The sequence below is a fragment of the Trachinotus anak genome, unplaced genomic scaffold (genome assembly GCF_046630095.1).
Source record: "Trachinotus anak isolate AG129_WGS33_773 ecotype Australia unplaced genomic scaffold, CSIRO_AGI_Tana_v1 ptg000020l, whole genome shotgun sequence".
Lineage (NCBI taxonomy): Eukaryota > Metazoa > Chordata > Actinopteri > Carangiformes > Carangidae > Trachinotus > Trachinotus anak.
Genome location: NW_027273871.1, coordinates 3,571,938 through 3,598,005, shown reverse-complemented (window position 1 = coordinate 3,598,005; position 26,068 = coordinate 3,571,938). Strand labels below are relative to the sequence as shown.

General features: G+C 40.6%; 1 protein-coding gene across 4 annotated transcripts in view; it reads left to right on the top strand.

Moving 5' to 3' along the window:
• Positions 1–16,930: 16,930 nt before the first annotated feature.
• Positions 16,931–26,068, top strand: part of cadm1a (cell adhesion molecule 1a) — a 353,787-nt gene continuing 344,649 nt past the window's right edge. The window contains exon 1 of one of the 4 annotated variants that reach the window (XM_071505896.1): positions 16,931–17,334. In XM_071505896.1, the coding sequence (XP_071361997.1) occupies positions 17,262–17,334 (73 nt within the window). In that variant the 5' untranslated portion in view covers positions 16,931–17,261. The remainder of the gene's footprint in view (positions 17,335–26,068) is intronic. The other 3 variants (XM_071505894.1, XM_071505893.1, XM_071505895.1) reach the window with 3 other exon arrangements.

Sequence of the window (26,068 nt, the reverse complement as noted above, 5' to 3'; positions counted from 1 at the left end):
TGAAAGACATAAATATTCATGTTGTTACGTTCTGTGACTGCTGAAAGAACAACAGTGATTCAGCAACCAGTCTGTTCATGAAAGCTGTGAAATGAAAGTTTTTTTTTCTTATTCATGCTTTTATGGAATAACAATAATTATCATTACTTGTGTTCTGTATGCTAGACGTCTGGTCACTTCAGGTCAGGTTTTATATATATATATATATATATATATATATATATATATATATAGACATCTATGTACACACCAGTTTACTCAGCTGTTCCACACAGCACTTTTATCAGAAAACTGGGTGAGTGTCAAGGTCACAAAGCAGCAGTCAACACAATCTCAGGTACACGGGGTAGAGGTCCTGTCCATTGCCTCTATCTGTCAAGAAAGTTGGTAGCCAGCTCTTGAGAGAAACAGTTTCCTTGTTGAAAAGTGTACATTAAAGTCTTTCAGGGTGAAACACATTTACCAGCTCTTTGACTCATACATGGAACTTATGGCTTGTTTATGGCTTCCAATTCTGCAAAACTGTGTTTGGCGGGAAGGTTGAAGAGAAAAAAGGCTAATGTCTCTAGTTAAACAGCAGGGAGTAGAAATTAGGCCAAATTTACCCACCATGGGGTCCGGAGTAATGATTTTTTTTAAAGGCTTTTGACAGGTAATCAAAAATAAGTGACCAGAAGGGTTTCAGTTTCGGGCAGGACCATAGCTGGTGAGTGAGTGTAACTATTTCTTTTACACTTCTTGCAAAGCGTTGACACCCCTGGGAAAATGACAGAGTGTGGAATTGGTATAATAAGTTCTATGAGCAACTCTGAATTGAATCAATGTGTATCTGGCATTCACTGAAATACTGTGTATGTTAAGAATTTCCTGCCATAGCTCCCAGGGCACATTCCTATAGTTACTGGGGTATGTTCAGCCGTAAGTTGATAGTATCTGTCGAAATGTGTGGAAGCTAAATTATATTTGTGTTGTAGTTGATGAAAGAAGACCAGATTGTTATTATGATACAGGTCTTTTATTTTGGCTATATTATTGTCTTCCCAGGTAATGAAGACTGGATCAGTTAAAACAGGTGGACAGGTGGTAATGGTGGACTGGACTGTCTGATTCAAATTTCCAAGAGAGTTCAGGATCAGCAGTTTACTTAGTGATAGTCTTAGCTTTTGGTGGATTGACAAGTGATTAGTTAAATTAAATGCAGACACATCATTTAATGTAATGATCATTAGCAATGACAAAGGAAGAACAAAAAAATTTATTTTTTTTAAACATGGTATTGTAATGTGTAAGCCAGACCTGGAATTAAGGAAAACGCCTACCTCGCTCCGTAATGACTCTACATCTAGTGCCAAATGTGCGCCGTAAACCTCATTGTGACATCATGGATAAAAGCCCATCAGCATTGTCATACAAAATATACGCCATTAGATGCTTCTATTTTTGCCAAAACTGGTTTCTAGTGGTTAATGGTGTTTACTACATGGATGAGCAATTCATGTAAAAACGCATTAGGCTGTCAAAGTACATGAAATGTAATTTTTCTCCTATTAGCATTCTCCCATTCTTCATTTGTTGTACGTAGATTATAATACCTTAAGAGGCCAAAGCCACACTGACAATGAAACATTATCACCAAGGGCATGCAGCATACACTGTACAGTAGATACTGCTAAGGCAAGAGTAAATATGTATGTATTATAATCAAATGAATCTGGCCATTTCAGAGTCATTTATTTGTAGGGCTCCAAAAACTGATGTGTTTTGCTCTATATGGGGGTGGAAGGACGGATCCTTTGCACAGAAGACCGCTGTTTGTTTCCCCTGTGAAACAGATCAGTCAGTGTTGTTTATCCATGACCATTCCACAAGCTTTTGTGTTGTGTTTGGGTTATTACTGTAACCATGACGACAAAGCCAAACCATGATCTTTTCCTAAACTTAAACCCACCCAAACATTAGATAACTTTAACCACATATTTATCATTGTGACCTGATGACATAGGTGTGGTCCGCCTGCCACTGGTACGTTCTTACAGTTCGTGCTACTGTTACCATGACTGGACAAAGGTGCGCTATGGTAGTAGCAATATGGTTATTTAGTCTGGAGGATAGCTTCAATAGAGAAGACTGAAAATGAGAAACCTGCTGTCTGCTAGTCTGCACGGCAAAAAACATTTGAAGTAATTTTAAATTAAAAGGCTTAAGTCCAAATCACAACTCTTGAACTGTTCAAGTCAAAGTAGCTTGCTTTTAATTTGTTAAGTCATTACATTCATGAATCTGACTGGATTGACTGCAAAACAGAAAGAATTTAACTCTCAACCGAGTTCCTGGGCTGTTGTTGTTGTTGGTGGTGTTGTGAGGCTCTCACAACTGCTGGCATCTCTCCTGATCAACTTTGTTTTAAATCCATACCCATCAGGGACCAAAGCAAGACCTCCTTGGCAGAAGTACCAAACATTTTCACTTCTCGTGGAAATGTGGTGTTATATCAACCTGCTCATGAGCTCCAGTTGGTATCATGTAAGCTTTCAGTTAGCTGTCAGATACACTAAGGCTTCTCATCCATTTTTGTGATTCCACATAATTAGGCTATTGGCCTCGGTCCTTTAAAACTTTGGCAATGATACATGTGTGCAAACCCACCACTGTGTGCAATGATTACAAGTCCGCAGATGTGCAAAAGAGAGGCACACATACAGATTAAGTGGTATTACTGTACAAACTGACAGTGTAAACATTACAGTGCAGTTTGTTTTATGGGGAAACACAACAGGACTTGTGATCATCTACATACATGAAAAGCCACCATCCACAGTTAGTGCTGACAACATAACAACATTGTTGCTTGAAATTTCAGGCCACCTGGCCCTTCTTTCTCCAGTGTGACCAGAGATAAATTAAATTTCTAACCATGGTTGGATTAACACGCTAGAGGGCCCTGGGGAAAAATATGATGTAGGGCTCCATTGACTCCTTGGTTGTAGAAACTTGGTTAAACACAGATTTAGGGACAAATATGCACTACATAAATTTTGACACAGGCCTCCTCCACAAGACAGGTAACAATACATAACTCACCTTAAGGGCCTCATCTCAAATGATATTGTGTTTTAATCTTACACATTGCTAAATAAATGTGGAATTAATCAAATTACTAAAAACTCATTATCACTGGGGCCTTTGGGGCTCTTGACAGTATGGTACCCTGGAGCAGTTGCCTCCCTTGCCTGGTTGCTTCAGCCTTGCATTTGATCCTGGAGGGTAATGTTAACATGTTGATGCCTAACGCAACTAGCAAGGATTCTGTTAACGGTCTCATTGTTTCCAGCTTTGAGTGTAGCCCCCTTCAGCTCCAAAGTGCAGGGTACTGTAGCAAAGATATTGATATGCAAATGAAATGTTGAAATATTCAACGTCATTTTGCAACTTTTAGTGCCTTTTTGAGCAGCAGTATGTACTTCCGTGGGGAGAGAGGAGGCAGCACCAAGAGCATGCTAATGGAAACCTGCTTCTCCATATCCATGATTCTCCATGTTGACTCTGAAATGCTACAACTCACACATTCACCTCTTTGTAACCTCCGTCTCCCGTGGCACACCTGATTTAGTATAATTTTGATCACAGTGTCAGCTCCAGTGTTACATATGGAAAACGCTGCACATTCAGTGGAACCCATTCCAAAGACAACAACAGGCTTTTCAAAAGCGCAGCTGCCAACTGACAGGCTGCCATGCCTGTGTGTCACCTTTTCCCACATCCAGGAGACATGCTAAAAGACAGGACGCATGTACTGTTATTGAAGGGGACATCAAACCAAAGTCACGTTGGTGAATTTCACTTGCTGGGACGTACGGTAATGCAGGATTTAGAAATATAAACTAAGCATGATATGTGGCTCATTCCATTGCACCTGATATAAAGTTTTCAAACATATACTTTTCTTCCAGGACTGACAGGAGAACGTACATGTATGATATGGATATAGCATCTGAACACACAGCCTCCTGGCACTTGGCCCTGCCCTCTTCTCTTCCTCTGCCTTGGGTACCCTCACCTGAAAACGTCCTGTAGTTAGCCACATAATGAAACTGTGGCACTGTAGATGGAGAAGTGGCCACTAAAAAGTGTGTTTAAGACTATTTTAGTTCTTCAAATGATTTTAAAGTATCTGAGCAACAATAGTTTTGGTCTAATTCTCTGCACAGACACGTTATTACCAAGCTTGTCAACCTCACTGTGAGAACTAGCCTAAGACTTCATCATAAAATTATTACAAATTACAAATTAATATCAAACTCCGTTTCTCCTTCAAACACACACACGTACACTCCCTCACACTTAAACAGAGAACAAGATCAAACCATAGAGATGGGTTTTTTTTTTTTTGGAAGTGAAATTTTTCCACAATCCAAGGACACACATAACACGCACGCACACACAAATCAGATGCTTTTAATTCAGTCCTCCTTGCATGCTTCAATAAAATAACACAAGAAAAAAGTTCATCTCGTGCAAGAATTTAATAGTAGCCTTTTGTCAAGTGAAGATGAGAAAAAATCCGATTCAGAGCATTAGCGATCCATGTTGTCCTTGATTGCACCCACTCTGCTGATAAAAGCTTGCACTTATTGATAAATCCTTCAGATTTCAGCCAATGTGATTTCTATTTTTAGTTGTTCTATTCATTTTAATCTCCACAGGGTATCGTCTAAACATAATAGAATGCAATGGAAAGGAAGGAACACCGCTGCTCCACACTCACAAAAAAAATATGTTGTTGTGTTTACTCCAAATCATGCAATCCCTGTTTTGCACACAACTGCAAAGTACCTAAGGCAAATCAATAAGAAAGCTGAGCGATTTCATTAAGTGAAGAGCCCTTGTGGTGACTTTGGAGAGCTGCGCTGATCCAACAACCTGTCAGGGCCTTGTAGTCGATTACAACAGGGATTTCAGAACATTATTATGGGTTCAGGGGTCAAATTGTACTCTCCTGATCCTGCCTGTTGGGACTTGCTTTAATCTGGAAGCGGTTTTGAGCTGATTGCATTCCTCCTCATTTATTTTGCACACCTCAAGAGATCCAGAGCACTGAGTGGTGTCAGTGATGACAGAGCTGTTTATTAGGTAGTTTTAAAAGGTGTAAATAACTATCGTTCAGCTTGACTCAATACATATTTTAAAGACAGATTCACATTGTTTAAAGAGGGTTTATGAAGGCTTGTCTTTCCATAAAATATCAGACTATAATAATATGGTAGGAATAATAAAAGTTTTTTCATGGCAGTCAGTGTTAATGATTTTAATCAATATTAATACATCTTTCAATAATTATTGCATTATTGCATGGGCTCATGACTTATCTAAATAGTCCGCCATGTGGCCCTTTGCTGCATGTCATCCCCTCACCCCCTTTTCTGTCTCTGTCTCTCTCACTGTGATTGTCCAAATAAAGGCAAAAAGTGTCCAAAAAATAATAAAAAACACATAGCACATATACCGTATACTCAGTGATAACCAAGCTCTGCTATCACTTAAAAGTTGTCCAACTTTGTGATACCATCTATGTTCACTTTCATGATTGAACAACTAGTGTTTTTAGTTGATTTGGCTAATGTCCCACAAATCATGTGTAATTTACAGAGCTAGACACCGTGATCAGTCTGTTCTTACAACTGCTTAAAAAGCAGCAGAAATAATTCCCTGTAATGAAGGAACTAAATCAAGCAAGTTTGAAGTCTCTGTATAATTTTCATGTTGTGGTTTGAGAAAAAAAAACTAGTATCTAATGAAATGTGTTGTGCGCCTGATTTGGAGGAAATGGGCTACAACCTGCAGAAATACTGGTTAAAGCAAAATGGGAAATGTGAAATGGCAAGAACCCCATCCCATCTGCATCATTAGAATTAAATCACCCATCATTCAAACCCAATATTCCTGACAGACAGGCCTAAATGAAACCTGGGTCGAGACAGACAAAAGTTGTCATCTGGACCTGGTTGATTTGTCTTCCAGTTGTGTCAAAATGGTGTTTGATATGAAGAAAATCTCAATGATAATCACTTCAAGTGTTGACCTTAAAAATCTGTTTTCAAGGACTTGTTCACATCTCTAGTAACCAACATAATAGCAAGTGACAGAGTTTTCATTTCTCTCAGAAACGCCACCTCTGTGGCTCCTTTATCTGTTGGCTGAGTAACAAAGCCAAACTCAGATGATGATGTGACACTGCATCAAGAGTTTTCCAGTGCAGCTACAGTTCAGCTGTGGCACATCAAAGGCAGAGGTCACGCCTGAGTGTCAGGCCCTCAGTATCAAAGAGTTATAACTTCTTTTTAGATTCAAAATTTTGCACCCACATTTTCTGAGCGTGGGTTTTTCTTTTAAGTGCTTCAGTTTAGTTGGCAGCAGGTGTGTCATCCCGGGTTACAGAGTTCGGGAGGAAGCTGCACACCGCTAAACATTTAAAAAGACAAAAAGAAGCCGAGTATCATTTCATGGCACTGCTTTGCTCCTCATGAAGTTCGACAGATGTGAAAGGCATAGCGAGCGGTGTCATTTTCTTTTCAAATGTAAGGCAAATAAATATGTGCCTGTCAGGGTTTAATACAGTGATTATTTAGAGGTAGAGTATGGAAATGAAAATGAAATATGCTCCAAAACAAATTTCCATGTGGCGTGGCGCTGCCAGAGGCCTCTGTGACCCAGACTCATTGAACAGCATGGCAGCAGTGCAGAGATACCCCCTTTCAAATCAGAGAACGCGAAGGAGCTCACAGCTGTTGATCAATACATACACACACATGTGGTCTTCTACTACTCTGCTCACACTGAGGCTCCAAGCTAGCATTATGCTCACAGGCTAGCAGGCTCCATATTCCTGCATTTGCTGAGACAGCGAACACAATGAGGACGAAGGTGAGGTGCTGGGTGGAGTGTAACAACTGAGCCAGGAAAGAGAGGGGTGGGAGGAGTGGAGCGGTTTGCTTGATTTCCAAAACATATATTTGCTGTAGCTTTAACATATAAGGTATTGTAATGCACAACTGTCTCAGGATCTATGAAGAAATGGTCAAAGGCTATATGATCTATTCAGTCCATGCTGTCTGTCGGGACAGCGAACAGGTCTAGAGAAGCAAAATGGATAATAATACTGCTTTTGTTTATTTCCCCAAAACAATTAGAGTTGAGTCACTGAAAAATAGGTATTAGTGGCACTGGCAGAAGCAGCCCCCAACCAATGAAAACAGCTCATCACATCTGTTGTAAACTGTTGTTTTGGATAATTATGTTGCCTAGAAGCTACATAACCTACTTTAGCTCAACCAGTGTGCATTTTTACGTATTCAGATTATTCATGAACATAATGGAGAAGGTGCACTTACTTTTCTGAAAACCCACTCGCACACAACCTCAATTTTGACTCCAACCACCACAGAGATCAGCGATGAGGCCCCTCCCACACAGTTCTATCAGTGAGGAGGAGGAGGATGGACAAGGGGAGACACAGCAGGTCCAACAGGTACAAGTGCATGATATGAATCTTCCCCCACTTAAACCCAGGAAGGGAACAGCTAACATGCAGTGTCTGATAATGGTGAATCTGATACTGCTAAAGTTACTGTACAGCAGACATAATAGCACAATAATGTTACCAGCTTAAACCAGCCACACAAACGATGGCATGACAATACTGACCCCTATTCTTGAGATAACCATTATTGATACATTACAATGGGCAATTTCAGGCAGATTATCTCATTATTGAGAAAACAGCCTGGTGTTTTCTGGAAATAACAGGTCACTAATCTTGTTATAATCATTAAACAAAAAATCAATGTTGAGATAAGGGGATTAAAAAGGGAAATAATTGCAACCATCGTCATTCTTGGCTTCCATAATCCAGTCTCCTCTGCCATGATTAATTTTATTCATTTATTTATTTATTTTATTCTCACCTGAAAGTCTGTTCATCACACGTTTTAGAAGCACGAGGGACAATGAGCCAAAGGAAAAATGATTCTCCCTAAGTGTGACTGACCCAGGTTTTAATTGGGGATTTAATATAATTATATAGTAGCATGTTTGATAACCACAGTGAGCTGAAAACTGAATTGAATAATATTAAATATTATCAGTTACCAAACAAGTTGTGAGCAACATGATGCTAGTTCCCATAACGACAGCACAGACATTTACCATTGCATTTGCAGACGTGTGACAATGGGCACAGTTCTTACAGACTAAATTGAAACTTACCACACACTCCAGTTTTACTTTTTTTATTCCAGAGCTCCTATTTTCTATTGCTGTATTTACACTGAAGATGAGTGCAAAGATTCTCTTTTGTAGTAGCAACAATCTTTTCTTGCAACCAGTAGAAATAATCAAAATAATTAACTTTACCTGTCTCTAAGTGTTAAAAAAGGTTGAAAATGCAATTAATAAAAAACCCATAACATCAGCTTTCACACCTTAGCACCTTCTTGGCTTCTTGGTGAATGAATGAATGAATGAATGAATGAATGAATGAATGAATGAGGTGCAAGTTTATTTGTGATTTTTATTGAAAACAAACGTATTCTTTTGAAAAGCAAAATATGCAGTGTACTAATTTCAATTCAGTTTATTTTCCCCTTATCTAGACAATTGATGTTATCACATTTCTAATCACGTCCCCTGTCAGTTCATGCGTCAAGTGCTCGGAGTTAAGCCGACCTGTAGTGGTTTCAGAAACAGACAGAAATTATTTTAAAAGCTAATTTTCAAAGGGGTGTACCGCTAAACCTCTCTGGCAATTTGGGGAGAATAGTGCCCTTTTTACCCCGTTCCCAAGAGTGTGGGCATGCAATTACTTGAAACACTGTGAAATCTCCATGAAAAACATAACCTACATATCACCCTGGATGAAACAAAGCCAAAGGATAAAATTTCATAAAAAGACTAACTGAGCCTGAGGGATTCAATGCACATTTGGTTGACTGGGATGAATAATTATCATCTAGAGAAAATAGCACTTGTGTATGTTTACTTTTTTATAATATGCCTGTGAGTTCAACCTAATTTCATTAAACCTTAACATCAGGAAATTAATATACCCCCACCTCCCCCAAATAAATAAATAAAGAAAGAATAACGATACCACTTGCATACAGTTTAGACACATAGACAAAATGTTTAAATCACTCCAGTGCTATTAAAGATTAGTTTTCACTCATATGAGCAGATACACTGCCCATACAACATAACGATAAAGGAGGAGAGTGATGGTGCTTTGAACGCCATGAACTTCACACCACCCCTGGCTCTTTTCAGGGGGAGGTGACTATTGCTTGGCTTGTCAGCCTCCAATCCTGCCAAGCTCTCGACAGACCAAAGGTATGGACGGTTCACAAACAGAATTTTTAAATCTGGCCTGCATCAAAGCCCTGAATAGGAAATCACAATCAACTGGAGAGAATGTCAATGAACTGCATAATCTACAGCTACTGGAGAAGACAACATTAGAAGGGTCGGCACGCTATATCATGGGACTGAATGCAGTTATATAAAGTAAAACATTTTAAATATGTTTGGCCAATTTCAATTCTGTATTAACTATAGGATTATATTTAAAAAACATATAAATACTTCAAATATAGGACATATCAAAATAAAACATCCTTTACAGCGTGCTCAAGCTATTTCACTGAGCACCATTCTTTAATTGCAGGCTGTAACTGCCAAAACACAAATGCTCCCTCATTCTCAAGAAAAATACTTGTTACCTGAGTCATGCATTGAGGCACTGAAGTGATAGACACGCTCTGGCTCAGGTGAGCCCTGAACCATCCCTTAGTTACGCTGCTATAGGCCGAGGCCTCTGGGAGAACTCCCCTGACACACCAAGCATGTCTGTCTTCCTCTGTCTTTTCTCTTTCTCTCTCTCTGTGCATTTATATCACACGACTGCATGTCATTAACTGTGAGTCCTCTCGCTCCTGTAGTTTGTGTTTCTCCTCTCTGTCCTCATTCTGCACGTATCTCTGACTCCGGAGCTGCAAGATCCAGATCTGCCACTACTACTCAACACTTATCATCATCATCATCATCACAGTGGCTTTCTCTCTATAATACTATAAGGTCTTGACCTTTACTCCATTAAGTGCCTTGAGATAATGTATGTTATGATTCGGCGCTATCGAAGTAAAATTGAAAATAAAAATTGAATCGCAATTTTTTTCTGGAGAACTGAGATCTAATGAGAATATAAATCAGTTTCAATAAATGAAAAGAGGACCTAGTTTATAGTGTTATAAATGTGTACTGGGGCTTAGCCACAGCCTCACCAGAAAGGCTATTTTCTTCTTCTCCCTCTAGTCCTCTTTTAGTTGGATCAATTACTTTTCCTAGCAATAGTGTGTGAACCTTGACCAAAAGCAGAAGTCCAATTTGCATCAGTGAACTGCATTAACTTACTATTACTTGCTATTATTGTTAATGTTCAGTTTTTGTTTATATTTTTGAGCAACAAATCTTATGTATACATTTCACTGTAACACTCCCCTCTCTCTTCTTGTTTCACAGCAGAGCAACAACCAATGTTATAATTAGTTGTGCTGCAGCATGTCATTTACATAAATGTACACAATTACCTGTTTCCAGTCAGATTAAACACAGACTATAGACACCTCTGTCTCAGCTTGCATCCACAAGCTCATACAGCTGCAATATCAACTTTTCAAAAAATACAGCAGCTGTGACATCAGAGTGATTAAAGCCTGTTATGCAAGTTCCCTCAAAAGCAAGTGCCAACTGCAATATTATCAAAAAAAAAAAGCAGAAATATGTTCTCCTGCTGCAAATAGTTAGCAAATCTGTGTTGACTAACTGACTCTTGTGCAGAGGATAATATAGTTGCCTGTGAAAATAGACCAGTAAAAATAGATTTCTGCATTCTGAGCAGCAGTGCTACGCCGCATCTTCACAAATGGAGCAGGCTCAGCGGAGCAGATTTTGTTGATCACAATGGCAACATACCCCATTACTTTAAGTACTACAATCTACAATGCTGACAGCTGTAAGAGGCTGCTGTGTGCACCTTTGTGTGTGCTGGGTTACTTCAGTAGGAAAGTATGAGAGTACTACTGTGGCATGGAAGCATTTTTTTTCAGAGGTCTTTAGCTCTTACCATCTGTGCAAATGCAGACTTGCATGGCATTGTTCCCTAATAGCCCCTTCAGAAGCTTTGTATGGCAAAGCCCAAGGGACAGCATTACTCAGCACTATTCACTAAACATAGATCTGCAGCCGTCAGTGGGTTAGTTTAACACATTCATTTTTGGTTATGAATCCACAGCAGTATATTTAATAACTGCAAGACAACAGCAAATATGTTAAGATCCAACATTTAGGAGGAAAATTTAAAACTAATACTACATAGACATACATGATGATGATGATGATGATGATGATGATGATGATGACTACACCTCACTATAATCCAATTTCCTGTGCCTATTTATATACTGCAGTTATTTCTTTGAAACCCCTTTCCCTCCCATTCATCTCACCCCCCCCCCCCCCCAACACCTTATTTCTGCTTCCTTGCCTCCTTCTCTTTCATTACAGAAACCACAGGGTGACAGGTGGGGGGGTGAAGCCTCATCAAGAAGTTGCCCCCCAACCTGAGTCTCCCACCTTGGGTTTCTTTCTACAAAACCTTCTCGCCGATGCCTGCCCTTGATCTCCATTCAGACCTCTGCTCGTTCCCTCGTGCTTAACCCCCATTTCCTCCCACCCCTGGACCCCACACATGCCCCTTTCCCGGATGTTCACTCACCATCCCACCACCTGTCATTACCTCACCCACTAATTAAAAGATTTGCATATACAATGGGGCACATTCTTTATTGGTGAAAGTGATTCTATTTATATGCTGTAGGTTTATAAATTGCCACATTTATCACACTGACAGTAAAGTTTTGAGCAAGGACGTAGGTAATATTAAACAGCTTTGATTTGAGTTGAATGCCATGAGATTCACACCATTATACATCTGCATGAGTGCTCGAACTTGAATTGAGCATTCAGCTATGTGGCATGAATTCACCACCGCTAACTGTAAGATGTCTTAAGATTTGATAACTATAACACACCTCTGCATTATCAACCCTCATTAAAGTAAAAAGGTGATGTCAGAATATTACCACAAATATAAATGTTCCCTTTCATGGCTTCAAATTCAACCCAGACCTCACTTTAAAGTGTGCTGGTGAAATAATCAAAGGCTCACATCATAAAATTTATCCACTCTCATCATCCATCATGTAATCCCTCTTGGCCTCAGATCACTGGACTGTGGTTACCCCCACTGTCCAGAGAATCACAAAATCTGCAGCCGGCAGAGTGTTTTCCTTCTCTGGAATCAACCACCCCCTCTTGTGATAAAGGAAGCACCGACTGTGAAAACCTTCAAATTGAAAATCATAGCCTATCTATTCTCATTGTCATATGACTGAAATTAGCACCATCTAGCTCACTGGCAGCTGTGTCTCCTCCTACCCCAGCCTAGACGCAGACAGTCCAGGAGGAATCAAGTGCACCTCCTACATTCCCTGTTGCTTCACCACCACATTCAGTCACCCTGCTATCTGTGCGAGTGTCCATTAGGCTCACTGCTCACCTGATGTAGTGTTTCTAACTGGAAGTAGATCGAGGTTATGATACTGGTGAACCCATTTCCCTGGACGCACCCAACCTTCCGGGTAGAGTCAGGCGCAGGGTTCCTCTTTGACTTGACTTCCTCAGGATTTCTTCCTCTCTTTCCCTGTGAGCAGTGAGGCTAGTAGATGGCAATGTCACAGTTGGTCATGCCATGATGTTGGTTCATCCAACATTTTTATCCAGAGCAAGATACCTTGACAACTGTTCACAGTATCAGGTTGTCATGCAATCTGGTATATATAGTTCTAAGAAGATGATTGCTGGTGCTTAATTAATGACCTAAGGCCTCTTTGTAATATGTAGATATTTTCAAGCATCATAAACCTGTAATTCCTTCATTTTTAAAGTTAATAAATGAACTAAGAAAGGAACCTGGAGTGGTTAATTGTTTTTTTCAGTTCGTGGCCCAATCTCTGATATAACAAAAGAAGTGTATATAGCACAGAGCAGTAACATTAAATACAACTTTAGCAGCACTGACACAGGTCCTCATGATGAGGCTGATAGCAGTAAATATGTTGAATTTCTCATAGAGCATATGATAAGCAGATGCTCGTGTGCTGGGGAGCAGCCTGTGCAAATCCTAGTTTCTCTGGGTTTTTCAACCAGCACACAGTTTGAGCCTAAATTGCACTCGCTCTGACTTAGCGGGGCCACCATCAGTCTGGAGAAGAACATCAGTCATCACGTTCTGTAGCTTCAAATCACAAACAGCTCCCTCTAGAATTTCTGTCCCATCGCAAACCCGCACAGCTATGCCCCGCAGCAGTCAGGCTGCTGTTAAATAGCAGTTCGCAGGTGTTGGCTGAGCTGACCACAGAGTTTTCCATCAAGACATTTTTTGCCAACAGAAATAAATACTTTCCCCATTTTATGTCACAAAACCTTTTTCTCATTGGGAACTGAATTTTGCATCTTTCCAGTATCTCAATCACTGTTACTGAATATCTTTCCTCCCAGTTCCTTTCCTTTACTTTGAACCAGCTTATTATGTTTGTGATGGCAAATATATGTCTTGACCAGTCTTATTTCTCTTATTTTACTGAAATCTTTCTGACATTATAGAAATTTTACTCTGTGTCAGACCATTACAGTTCCTAACATGGCCAGACTAAAAAAGGCAAAACAAACTTCTGATGATCCTCGGAACAAAAATTCCTTTGTGAAACATCAATATAAACACAGAATGTACAAGAATTCATGGTTATTTAAACATACTACAGCCTGCATTTCATTACCATGGCAGGAGGAGGTACAGTGGCTTACATATTGTACATATAAGGATGCAATTAGTTAATGAATGAATTCCCGTTAGAGCCAGCCTGTACAGTATAGCAGCTAGTTTTGATCTTTCAATTCCTTCTGGGACCAATCAGTCAAGTGTTAACTGTGGGAGGGCAGCAATGAAATAAATCATAAACCTTCACTTCAAAATCAGATTAGTCTTGTCAGCATAGTTGGCCCAAGACTGCAAATTAGCAGCCGCTCAGGCCGTCATGTCCACTAGGGGGCCCCAGAGCAAATTACTAAACTACAGGGGGCCCTATGTTCATTTGTTCTTATAATATAAAGTAATTAAAGAAAAAATATCATATTATGTTTTTTTGTAGTTCTTCCTCTGCACTATTCCAAAATGCGCATGTCGCACCTCTCTACAGATGAAAAAATTTGATCTCATTGACTTTGACCGTTGATGAAAATGATCAGGGGAGAATGACCAGCCTCATGAGAGCGGAGAGAAAGGCGACAGTAACTCAGATAACCTCTCTTTACAAGTTTGATTAGCAGAAGACTTGAGGTGGACGGGCAACAACAGCAGAAGACCACATCAGGTTCCACTCCTGTCAGGCAAGAACAGAAATCTGGGGCTGCAGTGGGCACAGACTTGACAACACTGGTCAGTTGAAGACTGGACGTAGCTTACTCCGATTGATCTGGATCTGCAGAGGCACGCATATGGTAAGATCAGAATTTGTCATCAATTCTTGGACCTAAACTGTCCTGTGCAAACAGTCCAGGGTAGAGGTAGTGGTGTAATGGTGTGGGGAATGTGTTCTTGGCTCATTTCCAAATCAATCATCCTTTGAATGCCACCATGCTGATCATGTGCATCCCCTTATGACCACAATTTACCATTTTCTTATATCTCCAGGATGGCTGGATGGGTGAGGAACTAATCCAGCTTGAAAGAATGAAATGCAAGGCTGCATATAAAGGTTGCGGGCATCTTCTATCCAGTAGTAGATTTAGACCGCGGCATTGCTGTGCTGCGCCAAACTACAAAAACTGGTTGGACAGACATGGAACATCAACTCTAAGGCGGTGCATTTGCCAAAGCCTTAATGGCAAAAAAGCCTTCATGGCAAAAATCAAAGAACCTGCTGGTGCACACCAGTCATAAAGGAAGCTTTTTAGCAGAAGACGGACCGCTTACAGGGTAAGTTGGCTCAGGGGACTCCCAGCAGACAAAGACAATGACTGCAGTTTCTGTGGGGACCAGAAGCTCCAACTGCCAGGGTGTCACACTGCTCGGTCTTTGTTGAAAAGCTTATGTCAAGTTGCTTAATTGGACACTGTAGCTTCAGATACCTAGGGTCCAGGAGGAACAATGCTGTTAAGACCTGTTTTGGAACAGTGGATTAGCTCTTCAACCCTGCAAGGATCCTGAAAGGGTAATGGAAATTTGCCCATCCTATCTGCTTGTGTTTTGTGGACTTGGGAAAGACTTGTGACCATGGGTATCTTGTGGACTGTACTGTGGTAGCATGGGATTTAGGGGTGGACTGTTCCAAGGTTATACCTTGTCACATTGGTAATTTTTGTCTTGGTGCTAGGAGGGGAGAGTGTCCAGCATGTGTCCATCATGGTGGTCTTAGGATGATTCCTGTGCAATCACAGCCCAATATAAAGCATCAGGTATAAGCACATAAGAAAACACTGGATTACTTTCTTTATATTGGGAATGAGTCACTATCACAGGTGAAGGAGTTCAGGTATCCCAGGGTCTTGTTCATGAATGAATGTAAGATGAAATGTGAAATCAACAGGCAGATTAGTACTATGGCAGCAGTAATGGGGACACTGTGTGGAAGAGGAGCGTCTTGTTTTACCAACCAATCTACTTCCAGCTCTTTGCTTCAAACTCTCATCTATGTTAAGACATGTATTTAAATATGGCAACTGTTTTTCATTTATATTTAGCATTAAATTTGAATTTTAGCAGGTTTGGAAAACCAAATTCTGCACAAGATTGTATGGTAAAACTATAAAATGCCATCTATAAAGATAAACAGATTTTTTTGTATCTTTTATTATCATATCTTATCATATTATTATAACTTTTGTCTTTTTATTCTCTTTCTAACTTTGTAGATGGTCGTTCTATCTTAGTTTTTAATGTGGGTGAATATAGGTCCATTAATTCTATGTACCACATCTTTTTGTGTTCACAAATAGTGAAAATTATGAAAAAAAAAAATTGACATCATGTTACTTATACGGCATAATTAAACATCTGAGAATAGCAGTGCCCTGGCTGTCTACATTCATCAACTAATGCTCTAAGAGCTCCAGTGTTTTATCTCTGAATAAACTTTAAGCAACATAAAAGATTAGAATTAGGTATGTGTGGTGATTTTATGCCTACATTACCTCGCCCTTTATTTTTTGTTGTCCAAATATAGTATTTTTTAGCAATTTATAAATGACCTACTGATATCCTAACTTTAGCTTTTAAGAACCTGAAACTTCTTGTTGCTCAGTTCTGCCTCGTGTTTGACCACGTGTTTGATCTACTGTATCTTATTACAAAGGCAACACAGAGACAGAGGTTGTCATTTTGATGCACTGTTTGGTAGGCGAGTGCAGTTGGGACAGACAGCAAATGAAGAAGTGGCGCTAATAGGCTATTGATTTTTGTTCCAGGGACTGGACAAGACTGGCACCAGACCAGCTCCACCCGGGTGACCAACTCTCCAGGTCGGCTGCCCCCGGGGGATACATCGGTCTTACTTTCTCTTTCATTCAAACCTGATTCTCTCCTGCATCAGAAGTGCAGGTGGAGAATCACCTGGGAGGGTGGTGGGTGGGGGCCTTGGGGGCTCAAAAATACTAGGGCCCTGTTTGTATGAGAGATTGTGTACTGCAGAAAGGTGAATTAATTAGTGCTGATTTTTTTTTTAATCAAAATACAATAAAAAATGTTTTAAAGTTTTATCAACATTAGTTTAGTTTATACAAGAACTGTTTCCACATGATAGGACACATCCAATAACACCACACACACACACACACACACACACACAAATCTTAGTCACCACTCCTACAGGGCAACACAGCCTTAAAAACACTGACAATCTTCTTTCATTGGCTATAAGTAAATTCAAAGAGGTGGAATACAAGACATTTATTACAAGCAACGAGATTTAATCAAAACTGCGAATTACGCGGATATGATAAATAGTACCCTCCCTTTCTCGCATCTCATTAAGTGAGTCCCGTTGTAGCTATAGGTGAAGCTGCCTCTCTCTGCCATACTGAAGCAGGTGTCCAACATGGCGAACGCTCGCAGTGGCTCTGTCGCGACTATTCTCTTGTTATTCTTGTTTCAAGCGGCTCTTCACAAAGGTAAGACTTTTCCTTTGATGTCAAGGCGGAATAAACAGTTTGCTCCCGGATTTCGGTGTATGCAGATGGGGGAGTGTGGTTTTATCAGCGCACCGGGGAGATTTTTTTTTTTTTGAATGTGCGCGGCAGAGCATTTGGATGTATGATGTTGTAGAGCAAGTAGGAAAAAGCCAACTGTGTGTAAAGTTGAAATACTGAGTGGAAAGGGCAGGTTTATGTTTCCGCCGTGTGTACACACAGGCGTTACAGAGACGCTGCCTGGGAACACTTGAGTTTGATCAGCTCATAATTGTAAATGGCTTCGCCGCTACACAGCTGGCAACTCTTAAATGTTCCCAATCCCGTCGTGGGAAAGCGGATAGTGTGGTCTTTTGTGGGTCCGCGGGCATGGAGAGACACGGTTGACATGGTTGGGTGGACGTTTGTTCGGTCAGTCCGTTAACTTGGTTACTTTTGCGGCATGTTGCAGAAAACGGAGCCAGGACTGCTGTAAATCTCAGAAAACAGCGGTGCGTTAAATTGGAATGCAGCCTTGACAGTGTGCGGTTCGCTACGGCAAACTCTATTCAAAACTATGGTAATTTAATAGGACGTTACTGCGTCCAAAAATTCAAACAAAGTAGAATATAAGTCAAGACCTATTAATAGTGGTGTGCTGGTTTGTGAATTCGGCGCAAAGATAGCTCACGAATAAGCGGTTATTTTCCATATTAATCTCAGTTTTGAGAATCCGTTCACTGCGGGTCATCCCGCTGGATTTCATTGAGAGGCGATGAGAAAGACGGGCGATCCCGTTATAAAAGTTGGATTTTCAGTGATACGAGTGCCGCTTGGTGTTGTGGGTGTACGCCGAAATGAAAAGCATCTCAGAGTGATCCACATTATGGCATCCGTTACTTTCTAAAACACATGTGCTCTTAGTGATAAACAGGGGAAGATTAATTTGCCCGAGTTTCCTATTGCGCTCCGGGCTGTGTTTTCATAATATCGTGAGTGGATTTGCAGCAGCATCATGCAACATCAAAGGTTCGCTCGGGTGTAGTAATCTGAGTCAGATGCTCTCAGGAAGGGGATGTGTTACAGATAAAGCTAGTTAGGGAGAAAACTGCGACACAGTTTTTTTTTTTTTTTTTTTTTTTTTTTACGCGTTTGGCTTTGAAACGATTTGTGATGTTGCGTTGAGTTGGCGGGCTGCGGAACAGGAACACACGCTCATTTACCACACTGAGGCGGATAAAGTGCACTCTTACATGCTGTCAGTGTGTGCGCTCTTTGTTCAGCCAGGAGCCACTGAGAAATGCTCATTCGTTTCGGGGGTTATTTATCTTTGCGCACTGATAAAGCCGTGTAGAAACCGGCTCCTAGCGGGGCAGCGCAGCCCCCACAGCCCCCACATGCTGTTAGAGACGGGAAACGCGTTTTAATGGCTCACACAATTATATAACTGCTTAAACTACAGTTCAGTGGTGGATTTCATCACACATCACACTTGCTGTGCCGCCTCAACCTCTTGTTCTGGCTGTGAAGTCAGTTCTGTCATGAACGATGACAAACTTAGTTATTCACCGCAAGAATATAAACCTTTTTTGTGCTGAGTTTGAGCTTCTGATGGTGAGAATGACAGGGAGGTCTGTCGACGTCTGTCACATTGTGGATTATCCACCAGGCTTAATCCATTACAGCGTTTTATCCATTAAAATGGACGCGCAGTGATAATGTTTTTCTTTTTTCTTTTTTTCTTTCTTCATGCGACAAGTCGGTGAAACTGTCCTGTACATCACAGCGAACTACACACGGCTCTGCTGTTCTCTGGACAGTGGGCAGTGTTGCTTTACCTTCGTGGAAATGGCTCCACTGATTTCAAACAAAGCTCGGGGTGCTTGCACAAAGCATATCAATTATTTACCTCTAGCGCACAGTGGGCTCACTTTGTGCTAAGCGTTGCTTATTTGTATTTCCCTCAATACAAATAAATGGGAGTTGGTGCTATCAGGGTGAAAATTGCTGTGCAGTCAGGAGAGAAGGGAGCATTAATTAATTTCACCCCAACTGTAAGTTCCATTTTGGCAGACAGACCCGGCTCATACTGTCATCAAATCACACAAGTGCTCCGAATTAAATGGATTTATGAGAAAGCATTCACAGTTCACTGCCTGTGACTGCCATCGCTCTTGTTCCAGAGGGCTCAGGGTGGATATAGTGCACCTCCAGAGATAACGTTCATCCTTTGGCAAGAAGTCAATAAGTGATATGTTTCTGTCATTGTCGTGTACAGGAAGTAGTAATTAACCACCAAATTGTGCTCATTATATTTCATCCAACACTTAGTCAAATAAACAACGACTGACTCCGGGGATGGTGCTCTTCCTTTAAAGGTAAAGGGTTTGAAATGAGTGCTGAGATGACAAGCTCTCTATTTTTAGGCCATAAAGGAATCTAAAGTCACGATTCATTGTGGTAATTAGAGAGAATGTAGAACATATTATTAGATAGGTATCAATGTAAACACACAAAGAGATGCATTAATATATTACATATATTTGTCTATCTTTATTTGGCTTCTATAAGTAATAGGCTTTGGTTGTGACAGTGATATTTTGCTTTTAGGTGCCTAATTTCACTCTTCATCTGTAGTGAATACCTAATTTATAGATCCTTCATTGTAATTAAACTTTTTTTTTTTTTTTTTTTTTACTGTTAAATAGTGATGGCACCTTCCTGCTAGTTTCATGTTCAGAAGAAGTTAAGTGTTTTAAAAGATGGCAGAATAATCTTGACTCCAATACTAAGTGAAATAACAGTGATAATAAAGCTGCCCTGAAGTGATTTAAAATATCACATATCCCGTTGTAATTTACACATGGTGGTATGTCTTTTAGTCGTCCTTATGCAGTTGCTTTGTGGTTTTGCACAGCAATATTTAGTAAGTCCACTTGTAAAACATGTTATGCACTTGGAGCAACCGAGGCGTGGCACTTTACAGGTGTTATTAAAGAGTGCTAACACAGCATGCTCTGACCACAAGACTTGCTGAGACTTGAAAACTTGGTTAGGCAATCTATCAGATGTAGTGAGAATCATCTCTGCTTTCATTTTTGTGATCTTATGCAATGGCGTGCTAGTGCAGGTGAGAGACTGTTTATGTGTGTGTGCCTGCAGGAAAAATGTATGTTCACATGATATCACCATGACAGGTTGATAAATGTGGGTATGCTAAGTGTGTGGAAGACTGAAACATTTCCTTCATTTTTTACATGCTTCCCGTGCATTTGATGTTGGATGCTGATTCATGTGTCTTAACATTGTTTTGCAGAGGATAAAAGCGTCATGTCTATTGCATAGATTTAAGCTTTGCCAGAGAAGCCAACATATTTCCCACTCAAGGACCTTAAGAAATTGTATCTTGCTTGTTTTCTGCATGTAGATAATAACTGTCATGCTGTCTTCAGATAATGAACAGGAGTAAACAGATCCCATTGGAACTTATTACTTTGTAGTGGTACAACATGTGTTGAGTTAATCCATCTGTTTTCTTCTGGCATTGTTGTCACACCAAAGCTTAAATTAACACATGGCTGAAAACATATTTTCTGTACGTTAGTGGTTGTTGGCCTGAGTTCACAGCTGAGATGTGATTATTACTGACATCTTTACAGCCTCACGGTGGTGTGTGTGGATGAAGGATTATTGTAAACTCTATCAATGTCAGGGATATCATGTGATATCATTCAGAGAAAAGTAATTTGATGTCAAATCTATGATATTGCACTGGGGGAAAAAATATTTCAGTGTCAAAGTTTTGCCTGCAGTTTGCACTTTTGCTTTAGATGTATAATAGATCTCAGATGTGATTGTTTACATCCACCCCCTCCCATACGACAGCTCATTTAAGATCGGATCTCCGCGCTGCCTGCTTGTCCCTCGCCACCTTTATGCCTGTTGTGCTCTTCACGGAGAGAGATTTGTTGCTTCCCTCAGAAAATGTGCTCCCTGTGTTCAATCTGGCACTGTCACTGTTTTTCAGGAAGTGACAGCTTCCTATGAAGTCCCCACTTCACAGGGTCTTAAAGGCAACAAATGAGATGGCGACGCATGATCCTTAACTGTAAACATCAGTTTTATTTACCAGTTATTGAGCAGGCTAGTCTCATATCAGCGTAGATAACAGCCGCTTCACTTCCTCTGATCTGAAGTAAAAGTGATGCAGGGGGAAGTGTCGTGCATTAGTCCACACACACATCAGAAATGTTTGGACCAGTGGTTTGGGCAAAATGTATAGAAACACTGTAGAAAAGATCACAACTAAATTGCACAGTGTTGTTACATAAAATTACATGAAGCTTACACGTTAGATGAAATTTCAAGTGGCTAATGGGATTTTTCAAATGAATGGCCCCATAGGGATAAACATACCAGTTCTGGTTTTGAAAGATGATTACACTTATCTGCTGCTCTAACAGTGTTGTTAACTGAAATACCTGATACGGAGCAGGCTTTAAAGTGTCATACCTGTCGTATAATTGATCAACATTTCCATCTTCTTTTCTGTTGAGAGGCCCTCAAGCGGAAATGATTGTGATTAAGGCTTAAACTAATGACTAATTTTATTTACAAAATTCTTCCTAAAAATACTAAAAAAAATCCCTCTGACAGCACAGAGACATCGTCACAGTGCTTCATTTGTTTGACCAACAGTGGAAACCTAAACGTATGCAGGTAACACGAAACAGAACAGAGTGAAGCAGGAAATCCTTACATTGGTGCTCTGATTCAGACCTGGATAATCTAGTACTTCATTAAGTAGACATTCTATTAATAGCATACTCATTAAATTAGTCATTTGCCTCTCTTGGTAGTATAATATGAAATGAAACGATTACACGTTGAGTATATTTATCCATTAGTTAATTTTAATAGGAAGTGCTTTAGTGCCATTGTCCAGTCGCTGCTCCTGCCTGTTCAGGGATGGTTGTAGCATTAGCCTGGAGAGTGCATCCTTGTGGATGCAGTACATCAACCAATCCCACTTTGTTAATGAACTTGAAATTTGTAATCTTAGTGTTTGGCTTGAATTCAGAATTTAGCTTAGACTCTATTTTGTCACCGTTATCTGCCACAAATCACACTCTGCAGTCTTCCTCGCTGATTTAAAGAGCCTCCTTACTCACGGCAGATGATATTGTGCCAAAGTGCACGTGATCATAAATATCTGTTGTATCTGAAGGATATAGGGTCATTTGTTAATAGGATGCACAGTTTGGGTATGAAGCAGCTCTATTGTTGCTGCTTTGGCTGCAGTTCCAGTGTCCAGTGTTCCACCTGACGTTTTACAAAAATAACAAACTTAATACTTCATATTTTTTCCTTTGAAAAAACATTTGACATTGAATTGGCCACTTTGGTTTTCACCTTGAACTGTTACAAAGTATTGACAGGCATTTTCGGTTACAAAGAGACACTGTATCAGACCTAGCTGAGTCCTGGTACAGTGTGCTTTGGCTCAGAGTCAAGGCAGTAGTCCCTGGTGATAGAAAACAGGTGTGGAAATGGACTTGTTCTCCGTCTGGACCCCACAGCAGTTTCCCCGGTTGTAATGAAGAACAATGGCTATATTCCTAAAAGGAGTGGACCCCAAGTGACCCTCCCCCTCCTCCTCCTCCTCCTCCTCCTCCTCTCGCCCCCCCAGTCTACAGTGAGTCTGCTGGCAAAGCAGCAGATGACTGGGCTGGGTTGCATCTGGCCTCTGTGCACTTAGTGTAATCAAAGAGAAAAAAAAGGTTTATGGCCTACTTGTTAGTGAGCCGCCGACTGATGGGATGTCAAGTAAGCATGCTCGGATTCCAAATCTCTTGGGGGGAAGGAGGGGGGAGGCGGGAGGGGTTGAGGTGGTGGGCGTGGGCAGCAATCTGCCATCCTGAAAGCAGCCTAGTGGCGTAGGTATCAGATTAGACTGTGCTGCTCCACGAAACAAGAGAAATGAGTCAAATTCAGGAAACATTTGAATATTTATGATCATATTTACGTAACAGTGATGCACAAAAGGCTACAGAGGTGAATGCAAATATTTTCTGAGCATCATTCGGAGTCCTGCCCGGGTGAGTCCTCAAGCTACTCCGCACTGAAAACAAATGCTGACTAGCTTAAGAAATCAGTAAATCACTGGAAAAAGTGGGAGAATGAGAGTCCCAGGAGCGAAGGAATTACAAGGCTCTGATGCATTTAGTCAGGGATTAAAAGTGGAAATGTCATGTGTACTGTACTTTTCACGTTACATCATTCAACCAGTTTTTACTCGCTTTAGCAAGTAAATGCAAGTAAAGGGGCACGCCACCAATGTGACCATTATGGTCAGTGCTACTCAGGCTGTGACAACAGTTTTATAATGTTTTTCTTTTCTTAGAGACTACAGATTTATAACATAAACAGAAAACGTGTGTTCCAACTGCCTGTGGGACATGGAGCTTTTCCCATAGTAAAGTCAGGATATCTCGGCCTGTGCTGTTTTGTTAGTGAGCAATTTTTTTTAAATTTGTCTCCCAACTATATGGAAACTCAGTACTAAGTTTACCAAATCAATGTGCACTTTCCCTCCTCATCTGCTTCCTGTTTCACTGTGTTTGTGTCTGAGCCCCCTCCCCACACACACAGCAGAGACAGGTTGATAACTTATAATGTTAAATGCAATAAACAGCTTTCTAACAAGCCTCTAAACCAAAGATAGACAGATGTCGACACCAAACGTCTGAAATTCAGGCCAAAATATCAGGGAGGTGAGGATGCAAGCAGCTCTGCAGCTGATGGCAGGGAGGCGAGTCCTTAGAGCAGCAGCAGCAGCTCTCCTGCTGTTACAGCTACAAAGAGAAGCCGACATCAGGGTAAAAATTGGCATTTCATCGGCAGGCTGTCAACTGGAAACACACGTAGCATCTACTGAAAGATCCATCTTAACAGGAAAGTGTTTTCACGCCCTCACAGAGAAACAATGACACAAAACTCTAGGCTTTTATTGTGAAGCACAAGGAGGAGACCTGGCAACATGAGAGCACAGCCTCGGGCAGGTGGATCCGCCTTGTGTGTCTGACACATGGAAGCTGTCCTGACCAAACACTGACAGCTGGGATAAAACACAGACACACACACATGCATATGATCACATTGGAAAACAAGACCAGATCAAAACCTATAGTATACGGCTGGACCGCGTTTGGTCAATATGTGAAATTGGGGACGTTGTTGAAAACTCTTGTGCAGCTGCTGTAAACAACTATGTCATATTTTCATTCTGCCTACTGTCCGTCGGTTTTTGCTTCTCTCCTCGTCTCTGTGCTCACATGTACAGTGTTTTAATACAACTGAATTCATTTACATGTTTGTCTGTTTCTGTTGTCAGACAACACAACATGTTTGAAACAGTGACGGAAACGCGGCCCAGTAAGACTACATGTTAACCAGCAGTCACTTCCAAGCCATTTCCAAGCTGCTGCTCTGCACTGCTACAATCCTGTGTTTTTTGCCTTTATTCTGACAGAGTGAGAGAGAGACAGGAAAGTCAGGGAAAGGGGGATGTCATGCAGCCGCAGGCCTCGGGTCAAACTCTGGCCGCTGCTGTTCGGACTAAGCCTTTATAGTACCTACCAGGTGAGCCACCAGGCTGCTCCCAGATCCTGGTTTTATAACTGCATACCATACATACTGCTGGCTGAATACACGCTTGATTAAACTGGTGTGCAGTTGTTTGTAACAGTCTCCATGCCATAAATTCTTAATGCTGGCCTTTATTTACATCCACAGCAGAGAGAATGAGGTCTGTATTTGGAGTGGGGTTACATTAGAGATGGGCCTTTGTTTCTTCTTCCCATTGTTTTCTTGGTTAGTGCAAACAATTCCTCTATGTTTACCCGTTAACTGTAAAGGCATGACATTCATACTCTCATACTTGGCTTCTCAGAGTTAATTTTTAAAACAGAAACACTATTTCCACGTTGCTTGTAAAAGTCTTACCCAATGGGCATAATCCTCCTTTTTGAGAGGCTTTTAATGTAAAATGTGCAGGAAATGATGAGTTTCAATAATGGCAGCAATAAAAGAAATGGCAAAGTGCAAAAGACTGGGGAAAAAAGTGAATAAAAATAGTACTTTTGGCTAAAATAAAGAGAAACTCTATACTGATTCGTTTAGCCATCAGAATTTCTTGATTAATCAATTTCCTGGTGTGTCAATATGTCAATCACAAAGGGAATCTGGCCAAGTACTTGAGCACTTTCATGAATAAACATGTAATTCATCTATTTATGTGATGTATTATATATTTTTGTGGATCATCACATTGATAAATTGATTTCAGCCGTAATGTGAAGGGGCACGTCAAGGACAAAAAACTTGTAAAAGTAGGAAAAGGTGCCACGACTTTATACATGCATGTGGTTGACTAATCTAATCTGAGTACCCACCTGAGCCATTGTCAGTCACAGCAAGAAATGTTTTCCATTCCGCTTTTTGAATTTACAAACGACAACAAGTGGCCTTTGATTGCTCCTTTCCTCCCAGTTTGAGGCCTTCATCATCTTGCTCCGCTGTGGAGTCACAGGGAGGCATCGCTCGCTGTAATTGGGCCCATTTCGCCTGCATTCATAGATACAATGCTGAGTTCAACAATGAATGAATAAGGAATCAATGCATATCATTTGTGCTTTCAAGCAAATAAACAATACAGCTGGTGTTCTGTTGTAATCAT